The 21,851-nt window shown below is 41.9% G+C and overlaps 1 protein-coding gene across 2 annotated transcripts; it reads right to left on the minus strand.

Annotated features, from left to right (window-relative positions):
• Positions 1 to 1,668: 1,668 nt before the first annotated feature.
• On the minus strand, positions 1,669 to 5,488 carry s1pr5b (sphingosine-1-phosphate receptor 5b). 2 transcript variants are annotated; one of them, XM_054779096.1, is made up of 2 exons: positions 5,387 to 5,488; positions 1,669 to 4,337 (listed from the first exon to the last, which is right to left on the minus strand). In XM_054779096.1, exon 2 carries the CDS (start codon positions 4,123 to 4,125, stop codon positions 2,893 to 2,895), a length of 1,233 nt encoding a protein of 410 aa, XP_054635071.1. In that variant the 5' UTR covers positions 4,126 to 4,337; positions 5,387 to 5,488; the 3' UTR covers positions 1,669 to 2,892. The 2 variants fall into 2 exon arrangements, with proteins under 2 accessions (XP_054635071.1, XP_054635072.1); XM_054779097.1 differs by having other exon boundaries at positions 1,669 to 4,334; positions 5,387 to 5,463.
• Positions 5,489 to 21,851: the final 16,363 nt, after the last annotated feature.

Below are 21,851 nucleotides of genomic sequence, written 5' to 3' on the forward strand. Positions count from 1 at the left end.
AATTGAGTCATGGTCTTTTCATTTTGCCACTGCAATCCCTCCAGTGGCAGGATTGCCGATGAAACATGTCACTTACAAAGTCTTAATAAATTTAAGCAACGCATTGGTATAACCCGACAAGACATGAATAGGCCTTTCTATAAATTCCTGATTCAAGAGAGGGTACACGCATTCCAACTGATTCAATCTCTCCCACACACGTGCAACTGCAGAACCATGTGGGGTCATTTGTTATAATCTTTCTTAAAGGGGTCACTTAAGGCCACAAGACTGAACCATGTAATGCTGCCAAATAAAGCAAATAAAAATATGTTTGATTATAGCACTGTGCATTGTCATGTTCTTATGAAAGACAGGTTTGCTATGCAAATTGAATACAATTATCTTGTGACCACATTGAAAAACATTCTAAACATCGCCACCAGCAATTGTGTTTGCAATTCTATTATGCATATTAAGTGTTTATTTTGATCACTGGTTTTTAAAATAAAGTAGGCTGTAATTACTGTAGTTAGCTCAGTAGAAGACAAAGAAAGTCTGAAAAAAGAAGAGTTGTCTTTACCTTTCGGGGCTCTAGAGATATTTTTAGACATGCAAACTAACAGGTGATGCCAAACAACTTCTCGACTCGACTCAGAGCTTTTCTTCCTGTCACTCACACAGACCAGTGACTTGGAGAGCTGCAGGTCTTGGAAAAAACGTGTCTCAAAGGTGTTAGTTAGCAAACAACAGAGGAGTTACGGCACTACTTTTGCGATAATGGTGATCAAGGAAGCAAATCAGTCTGTCCATCAGCTAAGAAATATGATATTTTTTGTATTGTAATCCATGAGTTATTTCACTGATATTGAAAACATGATTGTTGCGGGGTTCTACTGCAAGGCCCTCAGAACAGTGGGGAAAAACAATGGCAGAGTCAAAAACATTACTTTTAGGGCGTTTATTGTGCTCTCCAGATAGTGCAGGGCAGTGAAAAAGTGCAAAAATAATGCGAGCGCAAAGTATTAAAAAATATATTTACAGTGATGAAGCAACAGTACTTCATTTACTGTGTTTCAGGCTCAAAACTACTACCTTTGTGTAGTATAATTCGGTTCAAAGGCCTCTACATAAACCTCAGGCCCCTCCCACTAGGGCAAGAAAAAAAGGCACAAGCCATCAATTAACAAAACCAACCACAATTTGCAAAAATGTAACAAAAATATATTTAAATATGTGTATTTTTACGTATATATGTATATTATATATATATATATATATATATATATATATATATATATATATATATATATATATATATATATATATATATATATATATATATATATATATATATATGTGTATATTTATTTAATCTGTTTTTTTCCAAAGATCAAAAAATTAAACAAAGCTGTGGAGTAAAACATACACAACTAGGCACAATTAAAGATCAGGCATTGGTGGAGGCCCATTTCCCTCATTGTATGGCAGAAGAACGGAAAAAGAAAAAGATGGGAAATGGTCAGTCTTGGAATAAAAGGTGCATTATGTGGTACTTCAATGATGTAGGCCAATGCCCTTACCAGATGCGAGACGAGGGGGCTCACTTCCTCTCGTGCTTCTTCTTTTAAAAAAAAGAGGCTTCATGCACAATTTAAGACCAAGACAAAATAAACCCAACTCCAAAAAAACATTTTTTGTCCTTTATAAAAAAAAACCAAGGTTAAAATTACAGACACTGTTACAAAATGTATATAATTTACTATACAGATGTTTTAAGAGTAACATTCCCAAAATGATTTACAGAACAAAAAAAATGTCCTGGAAGAGGACAAAAACATTTGTACAAAAGTGATATCAAAGGCGGGATAATAGAAAATCTTTGAATCCAATGACAATGCTTCTTGTTGCTGTGCTTTGCAGCCAGGCTGACATTTAACAGCAACACATTTTCCACTGGTCACACAACATAACTGTCATTTTAAAACTTTGATTTTGCATCTGCCTCCCTGCTGTACGTATCACAGCTCTTTCCTGTTGAATTCCCCCCCTGCATTTCCGCCACAGTATAAGTACACTATACATCACATCTCGGGCCTTCGATCCAGCGAAATCCATGTGTTTACAGATGTACAGCTCAAAGAAGTGTGTATATATTCTTTTTTTCAAGAAACCACACAAAGGGTTGAAGAAGGCCAACCAAAGAGAGAGTGAATGTGGTATTTACACTTATCGGCCATTTGTTTTTAACCAAAGTGGCCTTGCAGGCTTGGGTACAAACCACAGAACCACAGGAGTGCAAGCCAATGTATTAGTTGTCTGTGACATTTCAGTGCAAATCAGTTGATAAGCGTTGGCTTGTTCACATTTGATGAGGAGCCTTTATACCGTTGTCTCTAAATTAACCGCTCATGGCTTTGAGAAACCTTTCTTTAAAAGCTAACTGTAGCTTTGTATGGTGGATGTTGTTTAGTTTTCATCCACCATGATTGTTTTGTTCCTGGTTTTAGTCCATATTGACCCTTATCCACTGCACAGCAGCAAACTGCAAAAACCCATGCCACCTTGAAGGCATCAGTCAGAAACAGCCAAGGTAACAACAGTGTCGGAAAACGGGGTTCTCCTGCATGTATCTCTCAGCATCACAGGAAGGAGCATGTTTTATCCAAGAGGAGACTGAAGGCAGCAAAGTGGAAACTATGGAGTATAACACTGCAACGTCCACATCTAAGACACAGCAACAGGCTAAGCTGCATTTGCTTCTAGCTGTGTATCATAGCATTAGTTTAGGTACTGGAAATGTTTTTGCTAATGAAAACAGAGAGTTGGTCCCATGCAGTGGAAAGGAGGCAGTTGTCCTACAAGAGGTGTGCTACATGTCCTTTTGTTAAGTGTGACCCAACCCGACAGTCCTTAGGGCTTAAAGAGTTTAGGATAGAGGGCCTTGATAGGAGATGGCGTTGTGACAACATTCCCGGAAGAGATTGTCGTCTCTATCCCCCCCTCCAACTTCTGAGAGGCCACCTCTGTCTTGCTGAAGCTGCACTCCAGGAATGGCATGCCGATCTTCTTCACCTGGCCGTCTCTGGTCATGAGGCATGGGCGACAGAGCAGCCTGAGAATGGCTCTCCTCATGTCCTTGCTGGTCAGGGTGTAGATGATGGGGTTGAGGAGCGAGTTGACCATGGCCACCCCTAGGAAGTAGTCAGCCTTGTAGAGGAGGCGACAGCTGCGTGTCGGGCAGAAAAAATCCAGAAGTAGGAGGAGAAAGAGGGGGAGCCAACAAGCTATGAAGACACCCAGCACAATGGTGACCGTCTTAAGGAGGGCGATGTACTTCTGGGATTTCCTCGCTAAGCCTTTTCTCATGCTGCTGGACAAGCCTAGCCGCTGGCGTTGTGTATTGGTGCGGACGATGCGGAAAACCCGAGCGTAAAGGACCACAATGGCGAGGAGAACGGCGCAGAACACAGATACGCAGCACAGGATGTAGCTCTTGGCGTAAAGCGGAAGCACAGTGGAGCACTGGTCCAGTCTGTGGATGCAGTTCCATCCCAGGATTGGGAGGATGCCCAAGAAGCCAGCGATGGCCCAACTTGCACAAATTAGCCCCAACATCCGTCCCCGCTTTGCACTGTGGTATGGCCTCATAGTCACCATCGTTACATGCCGTTCGATGGCGATCGCAAGGAGACTGATGATGGAGGCAGCCAGCGTGATGAACACTCCTCCCTCTCGGAGGAACCACAGCAGTGGTGTCAGCTGCAAAGTCTTCGGCCCGGACATGATGATGTTTGCCATGTAGGTAATCCCAGCCAGGAGATCAGACAGAGTCAGGTTTCCCAGGAGATAATACATGGGCAAGTGGAACTTTTTGTTCCTCCAGATAGCGAGAAGAACCACAGCGTTCTCCAGGACGATGAGCAGGCACACCACGAGGAAGGCAATGCCCTCGGGTCGGAGGCCGTCACGGTAGCGGTCTCCCTGCAGCTTCCCTGTGTAGTTGTAATGCTCCACAATGACTGAATTGTCCTGGTACTGCCAGAAGAACTGAAGATAACCATAAGAGGAGGGTGGAGTAGAGGAGGGGTGCATCGTGAGTGTAACAGGGGGAGTCCCAACATGAGCAGAACTTGAAGCCTCCATACTCAACGCCGCTTTAATTGACTTTAATGGCTATAAAGTCATTATAATTGAGTTTGGCTGGCAGCATGGAAACATCTGAAGTCCTTCAACACGCAGGGTAATTAAATGGCCTTCATACGATAAGAATAAAACAAAACAAAACAAAAAAATCCAAGTTGTTTTCAGTTTCACCAGAAGAGGGGACTATTGAGCTCTTTGTGTCTTGATCACTGCTGGGAGAAAAAAGGCAAACATCGTTATCATAGGTGCAACTTTCAATAAACTTTCAATAAAAAGGTAAAAACATTCAAGATATCTAGAAATATAATTATAAACAGTAAATACATAAGCAAAAAAACATATACATACCAACAGATGGTATATAACAGACTTTCCAAGGTGGAAATATGTAAATGTATGCTTTATTCCTGCTCTTTAAATGGGTATTATTGTTGTTTTTGTTTCCACGTTAAAGTGTCACCTTTCAGGGACATGCTGATGTTGCTTAAAGGAGTATCTCATCCTTCCTGCTGTGTCATTTTAGACAACATGTGCACCCAATTTGGAAGAACTGCAGCTGCATTTGACTACACCACGTTTATTATATAGATGAGAAGTGCGTTTGAAGTAACACACACACACACACACACACACACACACACACACATGCACACTGTAAATGTGCTTTAACCATCAATGCCAAACACCATACGTAAAGCATTATCATGCATTTGTTTAAATGGCGCTTCAAATGTTATAGCAGTTAAAGTAAAAGTCAATTAGAGGTTAATTACAGTTGTATTCCTCCAAGATTTTCTTTTGTTTGATCTTCTCTGAGGCATATGTTAACATTGAATGTCTGGGACTGTATTTCACACATTGAATCTATTGTCGAGAAATGAGGGAATGAATGGAATTCACAACCTCTTTTAAACATGATCAGCAGTAATATGCATCATCGATGAGTCAGTTGTCACTGATACTGCACATACATCATGTGTGCTTATTTCTAACAAATATTTTTTGTTTTAAAAGTATATTTTTGCAAACAGTTACAAAAAAAGGAAACTCTAGTAGTTTTGAATTACATATGACACAACACTGTTTCTTGTCATGTGTAGTTGCATGGAGTCTTCTAGTACAAGTTAATTTAAATAAAAACAATCCCGCATTTCTATGAATGTAAGACTTCTGTCGTGCTCACACAAAAAGTAAAAACGTTCCTGCAAAATGGGCTTAATGTGACATTACAAGAGAAAACAAAATACAAAACCATCATTACCTTTGCTGTTGCCCTGAACTTTAGCAGCTTTTCAGAGAGTAGAATCCAGACTTGAGCACCCAGTGGCTGAGTCAAAGTGACAAGGCAGTGTTATGGAAAGTAAGACCTCAGTTGAAACATGCATCACACTGAAGGGGCTGGTCTAGCCCAAATTCTCTCTCGCGCTCCCCCCACCCTCAACTTTCTCAGATTAGCGTGCATGAGGAACAGATGAAACAGTAAAAACTTAAAAACTATAAAGGAATACCCACAGCAAAAGGCCTTGAATGATAATCATTCCAACATAGACCTCTTTCAATATTATCAGACACTTCATACAAAACTTGGTTGTCGATACGTCACGTCCTCAAATCTCGCAAGACTTCAGCTCAGTGCCAATCTAAAGCAGGTGTCACCAACCTGTCAGTGGCGAGATACTAGTGCAGGGGTGCCCATTATGTCGATCGTGAGCTATGGTAATGCTAATGGTAATGGTTTAATTTTATTTAAACATGCATACAAGTTACAATGGGATACATCACATAATAAAATTCACAGTTCCACGTGTCCAAAAGGAGAAGAAAGAAGCAAAGCTTATATAATCCTACCCTCCATCTATTGCACATTTGTTGCTGTACATTTATTCTCTTCCTGTATTTCATATGTGACCTTTTTAATACATAGAAAAGTGATAAGGTAATGTAACAATATGGTAATATAATTGTCAAGGTTTTTCCACAATCATAATAAATAATAATAAATAAATAATAATAAATACGAATAGGGCCGCACGGTGGTCTAGTGGTTAGCATGCCACACAGTCCTCTAAGTTGTCCATAGGTATGAATGTGAGTGTGAATGGTTGTTTGTCTATATGCGATTGGCTGGCGACCAGTCCAGGGTGTACCCCGCCTGTCGCCCAAAGTCAGCTGGGATAGGCTCCAGCATACCGCCGCGACCCTAATAAGGATAAGCGGCGTAGACCATGGATCCGTGGATGGATGGATGAATACAAATAAACAATAATTTTGTCAATATGATTTAGGCATTCATTAAAAATGCTATAAAAAAATGTAAAACACATATTTTCCAAATCTTTACCAAAATAATGGTGACTTCTAAGGCACATGCCCCACTCTTCTACAAAATCAGTGGGAAATCAATGGAGTAAACTTTGTAACAAACAAACAGCGACAAAAACACAATCTCCTTGGCAGAGGTAACTATCGACAGACAGCCTCTCTGCTCTGATTACTGAGAAACAACAGTTCTATTTGTGTGTCAAAGTTCTCATTATGTCAGCACAAGCTGGGTGAGCTAATAGCATTAAGTCTGTCCAATCGATACAACACAAACAGGAAGTGATATACAGTAAGAGCAGTTATGTATATTTCCCTTGAATTAAAAAAAAACCTGTCTCCCTATTTTCCTATATATATATTTATATATATTTCTAATTGGCTCCCCATGGTTGATAGAGTGCTGAAGGCATCCTAATTCCCAGACGGCAGGACTTCATCGTGCCTTAACACGCTCCTACAGTTGCTTTTGGATTGCCTGCAGGGCCTGCACAACGTTTAACAAAGATGTGTTAAAGCCACAAATAAAGCTTTTATTCGTTTGTGTATGTTTCCAAGAGTGCTGCAAGGTACATGCTGCACTGTGCACTGTCCGGACATACCTACTGTGGGAACATGCACAGAGACGTTTAAATCATTGTTAATGGTGCCATTACTTAAGTATGTAAAAGTTCCTCTGTTTTCCCACCCTCAGTGTTTTGACAGTTGGAGATCCTGCTCTTTATCCGGCTGCTCAAATGGTCCATCCAGTCTGACTAATCAAACAAGAGGATCCCTGCGCATAAACCTACAGAATGAGTGTTTTAGGATCACCTGTCTGAACAATAGCAATACATCCTGTCATCACACATTTAATTTTACTTTCGCACATGTTTTTTTATCCGCGTTAAGTGTGTGTGTGTGTGTGTGTGAGACAGGGTCAAGGGCTGACGTTTCAAGCTCTTGATAGTGTCGGATGAGTGTGTCTGTTGACATACTGTGTTGGTGAATCAACAGACTCAACAGTCACTTAGGAGAGACAGCTAATGGAAAAGGTCAGGAGGACTACTAGAATTTTTGTTGAAATAAAGAAATAATGGACAAAGCAGAAAGTTTCTGCACTTTATCACAGTCCAAATTTGATGAATGTGCAGTGGGCTTGGAAGAAGTATGGGGACACCGAGCCCACCTTACACATACCTGTCAACCCTCCTGTTTTTCCCGTTTATTTTGCCCAAAACTGACCGTTACACTCAAATTTTAGGAACACAGTCATCCCTTGTTTATCGCGATTAGTTGAAAAGTGAATTTCCGTAGAAAACCTGTTTCTGACCTTCTAAAAAGTTTTAACATTAGAGCCCTGTCAACATGAAATAACACCCTATAGTCACCTTTATTCTCATATTACCTAATAGACATGATAAGCCAATAATAAGACTTAATAACTCACCATGAGCATTGGGAAAGTTCTTTGTTGCTGTAGTATCTCAAATGTAATGTGGATGGATCGGCATGGGATTAAAAAAAAAAAAAGATTGTCATCAGCCTATCATCCATACTCACTATGACGTTGATATATTCATGACAGTCTGACATGCATCTGCCATACATACAGTAGACGTACACTCCAACAGTACTGCTAGCTTCGTTTACATCAGTGATTGTCAACTAGTGGGTCACGACCCAAAAGTGGGTGGCAGAGCGGTTTTTAGTGGGTCGTGGGTCTTTGCCAACAGGCACAATCATCCCTAATAAAAACAGGGGCTATTGTTGCGGAAGCTGAAACTCAACTCTGAACCCCAGAGGCCATTTTTACAGCAACACATGGTAGCATGAGTCTTATTTATGTTTTAAATGGCTTATTTACTCTTATTATGTCCATTATACAAGGTGTATCAAAAAAGCAGACTCTCCAAAAAGTAGCCCTAAAGTTACAATTGAATATTTGTTGGTATGGACATCATCCTTCGGTCCATACCAAAATGTGCATGCATGAGTGGCTCGTTTTCTGGTGGGCAAAAAAAAATAAAATCCTCCAAAAAATGAAAGGGTTAAAATTTAAGGAAAAGTCTTAAACTGTGATGAATTTTTCATCTTCTGACACTGTGAGTCAGACTGTTATATTGTGTAATGACCTCCTACGATTTCCGATGGGTTGATAAACTCATTGTGAGTTTTCTCATAGCATAGAGTGGCCTCTGTCAAATAAAGAGCTGCCTGGTCCGCACGGACTCGTGCGCACCACACTATGCCATTTTATGACATGGACATGTGGGGCTTATAGTCCGGTGTGACTTATATATGTACACATCAGTTTTTCTCTCTAAATTTTGTGGGTGCGGTTTAAACACCGGTGTGTTTTATACACTGGAAATTATGGTATTTCTTGATATAACTTGCTGCTGAGAGGGTAGGAATGGGTCCTCCATGCTTGATGATGAACAGAGACGCTGAACAAAATACCTTTCGTGCAGTGGGATTATTATAATAAGAAGCTTTGATAGTGATCGAATACTTTCAAACAGATACTTTGACTGTCGTAATTATGACGGCCGACTATAGCGTGTAGTTGTGTGAGAAAACGTAAGGAAACGTGAAAATGCGGTCAACAAAAATTACGGTTTCCAAGCCTTTCCTCTTTCTTCTTTTCCCGCACAAGCATGTGCGTGCCGCTTATGGCTTCTGTGCACGTAAGCACACACACCAACCTGCGCCCACGCCCCTCTACACCCGTGCAGACTACACACAGTCGCCAAACTTACAACCTGTTTCCTACACCTACACATTCAATAGTGTTTCTCACTGTCTTTATCAAAACGCTCGCACTTGTAACTTTCTTTGGCTCCGTCGTGGGTTGTTTTGCAGCCGTGATCAACAAGAAAAGAGAGAGACTTGTGGCGTAACTGTGTTAGTTAGTAAAGAACTACAGAGTCAACTGCTGATCATGTCATAGATGGGCGACAGAGCTAGCGGACAATGACTTCCGGCTCCGGTTTCCATGCTAACAACAAGCTGCTAACAGGGATGTTTTGTGATTAAAAATACGTTACAAACAGTTGGAATCACAGTGTATTCATAACACAACTAGACATGCGCCAAATTGTACGCTAACCAAGAAATGTACACAAACTGAGACAAATTTTTTGCATACATTTTCATCGTAAACCAAACATTACGCTAACCAAGGTTCCTCTATACTTATGTAACTTTAGGGTCATTTTAGAATTTCCCCATATCTTCACACAATGCCTAGTGGGCCGAGTGGTTAGCATGTTGGCCACACAATCAGGAGTTCTGGAAAACTGGGTTCGAATCTCTGCTTTGGCATCTCTGTGTGGAGTTGGCATGTTCTCCCCGTGCGTGTGTGGGTTTTTTCTCGGAGTACTCCAGTTTCCTCCCACATTCCAAAAACATGCATGTTAGGTTAACTGGTGATTCTAAATTGTCCATAGGTATTTGTATGTGAGTGTGGTTCTTTTGGTGAGTGTGAATGGTTGTTTGTCTATATGCGCCCTGTGATTGACTGGCGACCAGTCCAGGATGTTATGCATAATGAAGGTTCAACCTCAGTGTTTCAGCGTGACTTTTGAGGCAAATTTAAAAAACTTCAGTCAAATTCCAACTTTTATAACCTTTGGAAAGTTCAGATTTTAAGGAACGGCTGTTTTTGCATGCCAGTGCATCAAAAGCTAATAAAGGTCTTGAGGTTTCTGGGGTAGGACATTTTCTACCCGCATGTTTTTTTTTTTTAATGTTAAATGTCTCCCAACACTCCTGTCTGGACAACTGCGTGCAGTAGGGGAGGAGGCCTGTCAGGAGGTCATTAGAGAGTAATATCCTGTCGGGGGTGAACGCCGAGGCCTCACATCAAAGACTACACCAGTAGGAGTAGTCTAACAGACGGCTAGAACTATATGTAACCCTGCGCAGGAAAGACACGCTGCCCTCTTTCATCACTCCACATTCATTCTTCGGTTTTATTTACCATTACATGAAGAACAGATTAAATAATTTAAAACAAGTTATTGTTATCATTACATTTAGGTACAAATTAAATCAGATCCAGGGATTTTTGCTAACGATGTGAGAAAAACTTAGTTGCAGAATTTGCCTTAATTTCTTACTATGTAAATAATGTGTGTATCTTCATGACAAAGTTGAGACAAATGCTCTATAAAGTAGTGCCAACAATTTAAAATTGTATTGTTTAGTAGCGATATAGAACATGGATGGATGGATGGATAGTTACTCTTGTTCCTTTGTTCCCAATGCCAGGCAATAGGTTTGGTTTTGATTGCAATTAGTTTGTTTCTCTTTCATTTGTATTCAAGTGGCTGTTGGCACCTACTTCGTAATGTAAATTACTGCCACCTACAGGACTGGAGTGGCACAGTATTACTCATCATGTCTAATATGGACTGAAAGTGGCACGACCTATCGGTTGTGGTCAAAATGTTTTGAAAGACATCTTAGCATACATGTAATAAAGATATCCTCAAAGTCTTATAACCATTTGACAAATGGGCAATGACGTATGTGCCCCTCCAAAGATATTTTGCTCGATGGCGGACATGTTTTTCAACCAATCTTGCTCAAATTTTACACATGCGCTTGTCAGTCTCCTGAAGGTGTGGAACAAATTTGACGGTGATTCGACGGTGGGTGTTTTGTAGTGTGGATTGAGCCGTGTGAGAAATTTCAAGTCAATCTGATTTACAAAGTCAAACTTTGGGGTTTAATAAGTGGTGTATTTGTAAAGCAACACAGTAGGGGTGGATGTTTAGACAATTTTTTGTGTGTGGAAATTCAGAACTAGAAGAGTTAGCTTACATAAACAAATATGCATGACTGTGCTTAGTTTCTTTTTCGTATTTATGTGGCAGTTGGGACCCACTTTGTAAGGTGCATTAATGTCACCTACCGGACTGGAATGGCACAGTATTACCCAGCATGTCATGATTCCTAAGTCAAATGAGTGAGATGGATATGTTTAGAATTGTTCAGCCTTGGAGGAGGTCTGCTTTAGTGTGCTGCAGTCCAGATTAAGACTTTTTTTTTCAAACTCTCCCTTTGTTAAACCTCATGTTTATGTCTTTTTTTTTTACATCAATAATGGAAACATGCTCCATGAACTGCAATTCTTGTATTTGGCCACACCCACACACACACACACACACACGCACACACACATCACTAGGATGCTGAGCCAGCTTCTCCTGCGTGCGAACAAAACATTGACCTTGCTGGACCAGCCATGGGTCCAACAGGAACCGTTTATGGAGCTAAGGGTGTATATTTTTACTGAACACCACAGCCGCCATGCAGGATTTTAGCTCTAGTGTTAATATTTCCCTGATATTTGTCAGTGGGTGTGTGGTGAGGAGCGGATGTCAGGAGAACGTATATGCAGAGACCACCTACGGAGGCGAGGTTGGAAATATAACAGGTATTATTTCACAGCTTTGTCTGTTGCTTGTCAGATTTGCCTCAAGGCCCCAATTAACTACCAGGCAAAAATACACTTTATGGCCATTACATCCTACAGGAAGTGAAAATGTAAGAAATTATGGAGCTTGTATTATAAACCAGTTCATCCTCATAATTGTTGGCAGGGTTGGAGGTGAAGTTCTTGCACACCAAACGTATCCGAACATGCCTTTATGGACCTTGTTTTGTGCAATGGGAACAGAAAAGGGTCTTCTCCAACTGTTCCCACAATGTTAGAAGAAGATGAAGAATGAAGATTAATGGGCCAACCCCTAAGTGAGTAAGATAAGATTATTATAAGTAATTATAAATTCACATTAGTCATTTATATAGTGTATGAGTGTGGTTATCAATTGGAGGTCTGCCTACTGGAGTCTCTCCAGTCCTCTTTCTCATGACGCAAACACTTGAGGCCCACCAGAGGTCCTCTCCATGCTCAAGGCCCCCTTTTGCCAGGCGCCCCCCTGCAATCTATCGGCACTCAATTGTCTGTCCAACACTCCTGATAACACCCTATCATCAGGTCTACCGTCTGTGGCGATAAGAAACATCATTCCTCACCATTTTTACTTGTTGCGCTTCATCTTTTGGTCTATTTTTTCTATTTTTTTCCGTCACTGTTTTTAGCACATGTCCATGAATGTGGTGTGAACTTTCCACACTAGTCTAATGGATGCGCATGAATGACACACTCATCAGGTGTTTAAACTGGGATTATGTATTGGATCAAGTAACTAACATGGGATCATGAGAGCAGTACAGCCAATACAGTTTGAACTAAAACTAACATAAAATGCAAAACCCTTTTTCTACAACCAGAATTTTTGTCTGGCATAGATACCAGGTTAGTTAGCTATGGTACATGCCTCGCTGGGTCGTCCTGGCTAGCAGTTGGACAAGGCGTTTCTCCAAGCCTTGTCTACATAATCCGCACAGTTTGCCTGTTGCCAGTAACAATTTACATCATATATTAACTTGTGTTCACCTTTCTGAAAATAATGAGGCCGGATGTGAAGAAAGTCGACTGTAGAAAGTAGTGCTTCCAATACCACACAGGGCGCGCCCTGGCAACTGGAACAATATTATGACATTGTACATGTATGATGTACTGTATGCTGTACATGTTATGCTTTGGTGGAACCTCGGTTAGTGTCCGCCCGGTTACTGTGTTTTTTAGTTGATGTTGAAAATGTATGCCCCAATTTTGCCTCGGTTTGCATGCATTGTCCGGTTAGTGTTCAACAGGGGTCACCAACGTTTTTCCTTGTGAGAGCTACTTTTACAAAATGAAAATGGCCAAGGGCTACTCATTTTTGTAACATTTATTTTCAGAGCTTATTTTAAACCCAAACAAAGCAAATATGCTTGTTTTACCAGAACATGAACAAAATGCTGGTTTCCACAGCTCACATTTTGTATTTCACAATGCATTTCTTTCTACTGTTCTTTCATTATTAACTGAAAACCTGAATGAAAAGCAGGCTTGCGGGCACTTCATGTGGTCGTGGGGGGCTACGCGGGCACCACGTTGGTGACCCCTGCTGTACAATATGGCTCGTGCCTTGTTGCGTTGTTAAGACACTGAGCTGTGTCTTATTTCAATAACAGCAACATTGCCTGGACTGAACAACCACGGTATTGTTTGTAATTGCATCTTTCCCACAGATATTCCACAAAATAGCCGCATCAAAGCCTTAACAGAACTGGCATTAAGGCATTAAGTCGTCTTTGCTTTTTACACAGAACCCACTGAAGGGAAAATATTGCAGCGCTTTCACACAGGGATACACTAATTAGATGTGTGATGACATCAGCACTGGTGTGCCCTATGAATAGCCAAATAAAAAAGGGTAAGGTCTTTAGCCAGAAAAAGTGACCAACAGTATTAAATAGCCGTTGCCAATTACTGCTGGACTGCTGGCAAATTGGCATACATGGACTTCCAAGATGTCCAAAATTCAGAAAATCTCGTGGAAATATACCTGTCGTACCCGACCATTCACAGAGACTTAGGAGTGACCTAAAAATGAAACCAGGAATAACTTAAAAACCAACCTCATGATATGGCACTTTCACATCACGAAGAACAAGACTGCAACATTTAAACATACTATTCTGAAAAGTTGGAAATGTAGGATATGGCCCCTTTAAGCAATCCCCGATGACATCATGGATGAATACAACATGATCTATATTTCTTCCATGATGTACTACTTTATATATCACTTCACAAGCATACAGTTGTGAGTTCACTGTTGTCTTGACTCCTTAAAGGGCCGTTAGCTAGTGCAGATCAGAGCCATGTTAGTACGGAATGGAATACCACAGGAGAACACGACCAACATTAACCAAGCCCAGATGAGAAGATGGGTCTGTAGAAACCACATTGCCTGACTGAGGAGAAGTCTCTGGATTGGCAACAAAATAGAAAAATCTCAATGTCAGATTGAGAAATACTTATTCGACATTTTCCCATTGGGACTCAACAGCGACTTTTCCACTGATTCTCAATGCACCGTTATTATGTTCATTTTGCGTACAGAATGTAGAGTTACACCAGTACTAATACTCATTGCTGACAAGAAAAGCTGTTAGGGTCCCGTATTGACTGATATCGGTTACGGTAAATTGTGGCACCTTAGCTGGGAATGGAAAAGCAGCAACATATGTTTGTTAAGCCTCGAGCATGTAATCAACAAGTCATGGTCAGAGGCCCTCTGAGACCTGCAGCAAGCAGTACATCACATACATCATTCTTGCATGCAGAGCTCTCAAGGAAGTGTGACTTAAAAATACAAAAACAAACCCAAACTACTCAATATATGTTATCAAAAGAATTTAGTACCTTCCAGTGGGGGTGTAGGGTTTGGATTGGGCAGAAATGTGCACACATGCATACGCCAACGTAGTTGGTCAGATTGTTCCTCCAGTTACATTTGGAGTACACTGTTTGTGTGTGTGTGTGTGTGGTGGTGGTGGTGGGGGGTGGGGGGTGGGGTGGGGGGGGGGGAGGATTGGGCAACAATCACCAACACATACATGTGCACACATGCACGTGTGACATCCTGACAAACACAAACTTGCAGGCGCCTTGATCCAACTCAGTGAGCACTCACACGGTAGGCGGGGCTAGCGCACTAAGCCGAGAAGCGACGCTCACGTTGGTCTCATCTTTGGTTTTTGCCTTGTATTTGAAAAGGAAATGTGCAAATTCAGCAATTTTTACTAAAGAAAATGTTAAAAACTATTGGAATCTTACACATGCCTCCCCTGACTGCACGCCACTGCGTTATGATACAGTCAATGATATCTAATGTTAGGAGGTAAACTTAGCAAAATTGCTATAATTAGCTGACAGTAAACATGGCTCATATGCATGCATGTGTGTTGCATGGAGCATGGGTTGCATTGTGTCAGAGCAGTTAGCGATATACACTGCTTAAAAAAATTAAAGGAACACTTCGAAAACACATCAGATCTAAACTGGGGGAAAAATGATCTTGAATATCTTTCCTGATAATAAGTGGGTGATGTATTAGTAACAAAATAATGCCACATAATTTGATAGAAATGAACATGATCACCCTATAGAGGGGGGAAATCAAAGACACCCCAAAAATGAAAGTGAAAAAATTATGCAGCAGACTGGTCCATTTGGCTAAAATGTCATTGTAGCAACTCAAAATGATTCTCAGTAGTTTGTGTGGCCCCCACGTGCTTGACAACGTCGGGGCATGCTCCTAATGAGACTACGGATGGTGTCCTGGGGGATCTCCTCCCAGATCTGGACCATCACTGCGGTACCTGGACGCATGGAGGAGATTCCAGGAGACAGCTGTTGTTGTTACGTTGTTACTCCAGGAGAGCTGGACAGGGCCGTAGAAGGGCCTTCAACCCTCAGCAGGATTGGTATCTGCTCCTTTGTGCAAGGAGGAACAGGATGAGCACTGCCAGAGCCTTACAAAATGACCTCCAGCAGGCCACTGGTGTGAATGTTTCTGACCAAACAATCAGAAACAGGCTCCATGAGGGTGGCCTGAGGGCCCGACGTCCTGTAGTGGGCCCTGTGCTCACTGCCCAGCACCGTAGAGCTCGACTGGCATTTGCCATAGACCACCAGAATTGGCAACTACACCAGTGGTGCCCTGTGCTCTTCACTGATAAGAGCAAGTTCAACCTGAGCACATGCGACAGACGTGAAAGGGTCTGGAGATGTCGTGGAGAACGTTATGCTGCCTGCAACATCATTCAGCATGACCGGTTTGGTGGTGGGTCAGTGATGGTCTGGGGAGGCATATCCCTGGAAGGACACACAGACCTCTACAGGTTAGATAATGGCACCCTGACTGCTATTAGGTATCGGGATGAAATCCTTGGACCCATTGTCAGAACCTACGCTGGTGCAGTGGGACCTGGGTTCTTCCTGGTCCACGACATTGCCCGACCTCATGTGGCTAGTGTATGCAGGTAGTTCCTCGAGGATGAAGGAATTGATACCATTGACTGGCCCCCACGTTCACCTGACCTAAACCCAATAGAACACCTCTGGGACATTATGTTTAGGTCCATCCGGCGCCGCCAGGTTGCTCCACAGATTGTCCAGGAGCTCATTGATGCCCTGGTCCAGATCTGGGAGGAGATCCCCCAGGACACCATCCGTAGTCTCATTAGGAGCATGCCCCGACGTTGTCAGGCATGCGTACAAGCACGTGGGGGCCACACAAACTACTAAGAATCATTTGGAGTTGCTACAATGACATTTTAGCAAAATGGACCAGTGTGCTGCATAATTTTTTCACTTTCATTTTTGGGGTGTCTTTGATTTCCCCCCTCTATAGGGTGATCATGTTCATTTCTATCAAATTATGTGGCATCATTTTGTTACTAATACATCACCCACTTATTATCAGGAAAGATATTCAAGATTATTTTTCCCCCAGTTTAGATCTGATGTGTTTTCGAAGTGTTCCTTTAATTTTTTTGAGCAGTGTATATATATATATATATACACTGCTCAATTTCTGGTGTATAAGACGCCCCTGTGTTTAAGCCGCACCCACTAAATTTAGTAAGAAAAGCAGATTTGTACATATATAAAACGAACCAGACTATAAACTGCATATGTCCACGTCATAAAATGACATATTGTCGCACGCACAAGTCCGTGAGAATCAGACAGCTAATAATTTGACAGGAGCCAATCACGAGCTATGAAAAAACTTACAGCGAGCTTGTCTTGTCAACCCAATGGAAATCGCAGGAGGTTAATATAACAGTATGACTCACAAAGTCATCTTTAAAGAAAACACTAAAATCATCACACAGCAACTTAACACTCAAAAAAGTAGCTAAGAAATATACGAGAGAAGTACCAGTACGAGTTTAAAATAAACAACAGTCATTTTAACTTCTACCCATAATGCATTAATCCCAGCTGAGCAGTTCATTGGCCAACAGCTGCCATGCCTGCCGGGCCACCAGAGGGAGCATGAGCTCAGCTGGTGGAGATGGTGTCCATTTGGTGTCTTTCTGCCACATTGTGTCTTTGGGAACAGTCAAATCTTCAGTGAAGGTAAAAGTAACCTTACGTGTTCATTTTATATGCCTTTAGAATTGTTTCTGCATGTAAAACTATAATTATCTCTTGAGAGTCAACTGCTGATTACATCATACATGGACTGACGAAATAACTTCCGATTTCGGTTGCCATTTTGTTTAGCTATCTAATAGTATGCTAACAATGAAAACATGATTAAAACATGCAGTAAGAACACAGTTGGACTTATGCAGTGTGTTAATCGCAGAACAAGACGGGCACCATATTGTATGCTAACCGGAGAATGCACGCAAACTGAGGCAAAACTTTGATGTAAATTTTCAATGTTAACCAAAAACACACTAACTGGGGTAGACGCTAACCAAGGTTCCACTGTAAACATTTCTAAAGCAATTGATAAGATATATGAATAAGATTTGTTCTATGTAAGGGCTAAGCTACGTGCTCGTTCGACTGCATTTGTCATGGGCACCGCTGATGACTACAAAAAGGCCAGATATGACCTGAGGAGGTCCATACGGGAGGCCAAAAGACAGTACAGACAGAAGCTGGAGGGCTACTATTCCACCTCAGACCCTCGGCGCATGTGGGCGGGGCTCCAGCACATCACAGACTATCGACAGCAGAGTAGCGTAGCCACGTCCAGCCAAACCACACTTCCAGATGAGCTGAACGAGTTCTATGCCCGCTTTGACACCCAAACTCCTGATGAGCAGAGAGGGTGGCTGAACCTGGGGAGCACACAGGACTCACCTCTCATGGTGACATCAGCTGATGTGCGCAGGGTTCTACAAACCCACGAAAAGCAGCAGGGCCAGACAACATCTCAGGACGTGCACTCCGAGTTTGCTCATCAGAGCTAGCTGATGTGCTTGCTGACATATTTAACCTGTCGCTTGCACAAGCATCTGTACTGACATGCTTTAAGTCCACCACCATAGTGCCCGTACCCAAGAAGAGCAACGTGACCTGCTTGAATGACTATCGCCCTATAGCACTCACTCCTATTGTTATGAAGTGCTTTGAAAGATTAGTCATGACCCACATCAAAAAGAGCATCCCGGCGGCAACTGTGGACCCTCTACAGTTTGCATATCGCCAGAACCGGTCCACGGATGATGCAGTCAACACTGCCATCCACACAGCCCTTTCTCACCTACAGGGCCAGGACACATATGTCAGAATGCTATTTATAGACTATAGCTCTGCTTTTAATACAGTCTGCCCCCACAAACTCACAAATAAGCTCCTCACACTTGGCCTGTCTCCCTCCCTCTGTAACCGGGTGTTTAACTTTCTCACAGGCAGGCCCCAGTCAGTCAGAGTCCACAATCGCACATCCAGCTCAAGAATTGTGAGCACTGGGACCCCACAGGGGTGTGTGCTGAGTCCACTCCTCTACACGCTCTTCACCTACGATTGCGTGGCCTCCCAGAACAACACCAGCATCATTAAATTTGCGGATGACACTACAGTCATCGGACTGATCACTGGTGGTGTTGAAACATCATACAGAAGAGAGGTGGCGGACCTCATAGCTTGGTGTCGTGATAACAATCTCCTTCTCAATACAGATAAGACTAAAGAGATGATCAATGACCCAAGAACAAGGGAAAAGGAGCCGCATAGACCCCTGTTTATTGATGAGACTGAGGTGGAGAGGGTGAAAACCTTCAAGTTCCTTGGCACACACATCAGCGAGGACCTCACCTGGTCTCACAACACCCAACAAATTCTGAAGAAGTCCCAAAGGAGACTGTACTTCCTGAGAAGACTGAGGAAATTTGGCATGCCCACCACAATCCTGAGTTGCTTCTACAGATGCACTATCGAAAGTGTCCTTACCGCCTCCATCACTGTTTGGTACGGTAACTGTACAACACGTGATAGGAAGGCACTCCAGCGGGTGATCAAGACCTCACAGAACATTGTTGGGGCAGCCCTCCCCTCACTGCAAGACATTTATAAAGCTAGAGTCCTACGCAGAACACACAACCTCATCAAGGACAGCACACATCCACAACACTCATTATTCACACTTCTACCGTCAGGCAGACGCTACAGGAGTTTGAAGTCCAGGACCACAAGGCTGGCAAACAGCTTTTACCCACAGGCCATCAGGCTCCTCAACGAAGCACTCGCACACGCCGCACGCAACACACGCACACACTCATAGCACTTTATTTATTTATTTATTTTTTTATTTGTATTATTTACTTGTATTAATGTCACTTCTGTTGTTGTTGCTTAATTTATTGGTATATATGTTTATGTGTTTATGTTTCTTATGTTCTTATTCTTTCATTTGTTTTCTTTCTTTTCTTGGGAGAATGAACAGAATAAGATTTTCATTGCATGGTATAACTGCTGTTTTACTATGCACATGACAATAAAACTCTCTTGATCTTGATCTCTTGATGTACTCAGTGGTCAATCACATTGCATTTGTGTATTTAAATCAAACATTTATTTATGGACACCCTGTTTATCTCAGATTTTAGTACATGGTACTTAAGATAAGCAAATTGGTCTAATGTAGGAAATACCTGGTAAGAAAGGTTTTGTCAATCAGAAATAAGTCTTCATTTCAAGTATTTCGTGTTGCTTAAATTTCAGTTTTTGCAATGTAGAGACAAACTGTCTTGAACTATAAGGTGCGAGTGCAAGAATTTGACAAGCTTGATTGTGTGTTCCTCTGAAGCAGAAAGCGATGATATTAACTTTCTCTTGAGAGCCCAGCTGGATGGCCAAACGTTTCTATGGAGGCAAACCATGGAAATATTTACATTTCATCAACACCGATGAATTCATCTCTGGACAAAGTTGTGAGACAAAAGCATGTCCACAAGACAAACAGACGTCAACCACTACAAGCTGTTTACATCCGTCTATTGCAATAGTGATGTATTCCCAATCACAGTTCATTTGAACAAACTGTAGGACACTTGAGGATGTGTCCAAGAGGGAACGTCTGATTAGTGTTGGTGCAAACAGACTTCCTCTTAAGATATTTTAAATCACCAAAGATGTCTCCCATGCCTCTCTGGAGACACAAAACGCATCTCCTCATCTCCTCTGTTGTATCCTGTGAGGCTTTTTGACTGCCACGCCGCACATCTGGAGCCAGTCAATCTACTGCTGGCTACTAATGGAACATGTGAATGTGTTCTAAGCAGCAGCTGCTATTGGCTCAGTGACACGTCTTTGGCAGTGGAGAACCAACGTGCCAGCACTTCACGCATTCTGATTTCATTGTGTAAATTGATGGTAATGGGCTACTTCAGAGCTGAGGCGGCCATTGCCACAGAGCAAAACAACTGGTCACATGTGAAAACAAAGATTCGGACACCGGGAGCCACAACTTGAGTGAGGGTATGACACTCGAGAGTGAAAGTTGAGGGGGTTGATATGCAAAGAATGAAAGCAAACTGGCAGGAATCAGCATGAGGGGCTAAAGGTCAAAGCTTAACAGATACTTTTCCCTGGGAATATTTCTTTTCTGGCCTGAGGCAGTGGTACTGCCTCTCTTAAACATACCTAAACTTATGCAAATAGACGTGCTTGTAGTGGGGCAAAGGTAGGAAACAAAAAACCTTTCCTGTAGAAAAAATAACGGGTCACCCACGGTGAGCAGATATCTTTCAAAACCACTTAGGAGGTATGGGAAAATCACATCTGCAATTAGAAAGAAGCAGAAACAATAAATGACTGAACTGGAATAATACACAAACATAATTGGTCTTCCATGTCGCTCTGGAAGGGCAGTAGCCAGGAGCACAACTACCTACTCTCTGCGTTGTATGCAGGCACATAACGGCCACAGCTTTATTTTTTCCTTTTTTAATGTTTCCGAGTATAAATGTTATTTATTCATGGATTTAGAAAATATAATACTTTTATTACAGACTTTCACTGTACAGGTGATCCACCCAATCAAAAACTATACTGTATATATATGTGTATATATGTATATGTATGTATGTATACGTATGTATGTATATATATATACAGTCAAACCTGTCTTAGCGGCCACCTGTATAGAACGGCCACCTGCCTATAGCAGCCACTGAAAAATCCCCCGCAGAAAATTTATGTGTTATATAGACCCTGTGTATAGCAGTCACCTGTCCAACGCAGCCAGCGGCCACCCATTTTGTATCCCTTGGTCAATATCTGACCGCATATAGCGGCCAAAATGACGACTCAAGCAGAAGCTTCATGCACGAAAAAGTTTAGTTTTTTAAGCAATGAAGCCGTCGTGTGTAGACTTTAATTACTGAGTCCTAGTTCGACATAAAAAAGCCGTCTTCTTACTTTGCAATGCCGCCCTGAAAAGATTCAATGACGGCCAAAACGGTAATCTTCCCACTTTGCAATGCCGTGA

The sequence above is a fragment of the Dunckerocampus dactyliophorus genome, chromosome 6 (assembly GCF_027744805.1).
Source record: "Dunckerocampus dactyliophorus isolate RoL2022-P2 chromosome 6, RoL_Ddac_1.1, whole genome shotgun sequence".
Lineage (NCBI taxonomy): Eukaryota > Metazoa > Chordata > Actinopteri > Syngnathiformes > Syngnathidae > Dunckerocampus > Dunckerocampus dactyliophorus.

Excerpts from the sequence above, each read along its gene's own strand:
- s1pr5b (XM_054779096.1), bottom strand. The coding sequence starts at position 4,125 with ATGGAGGCTTCAAGTTCTGCTCATGTTGGGACTCCCCCTGTTACACTC.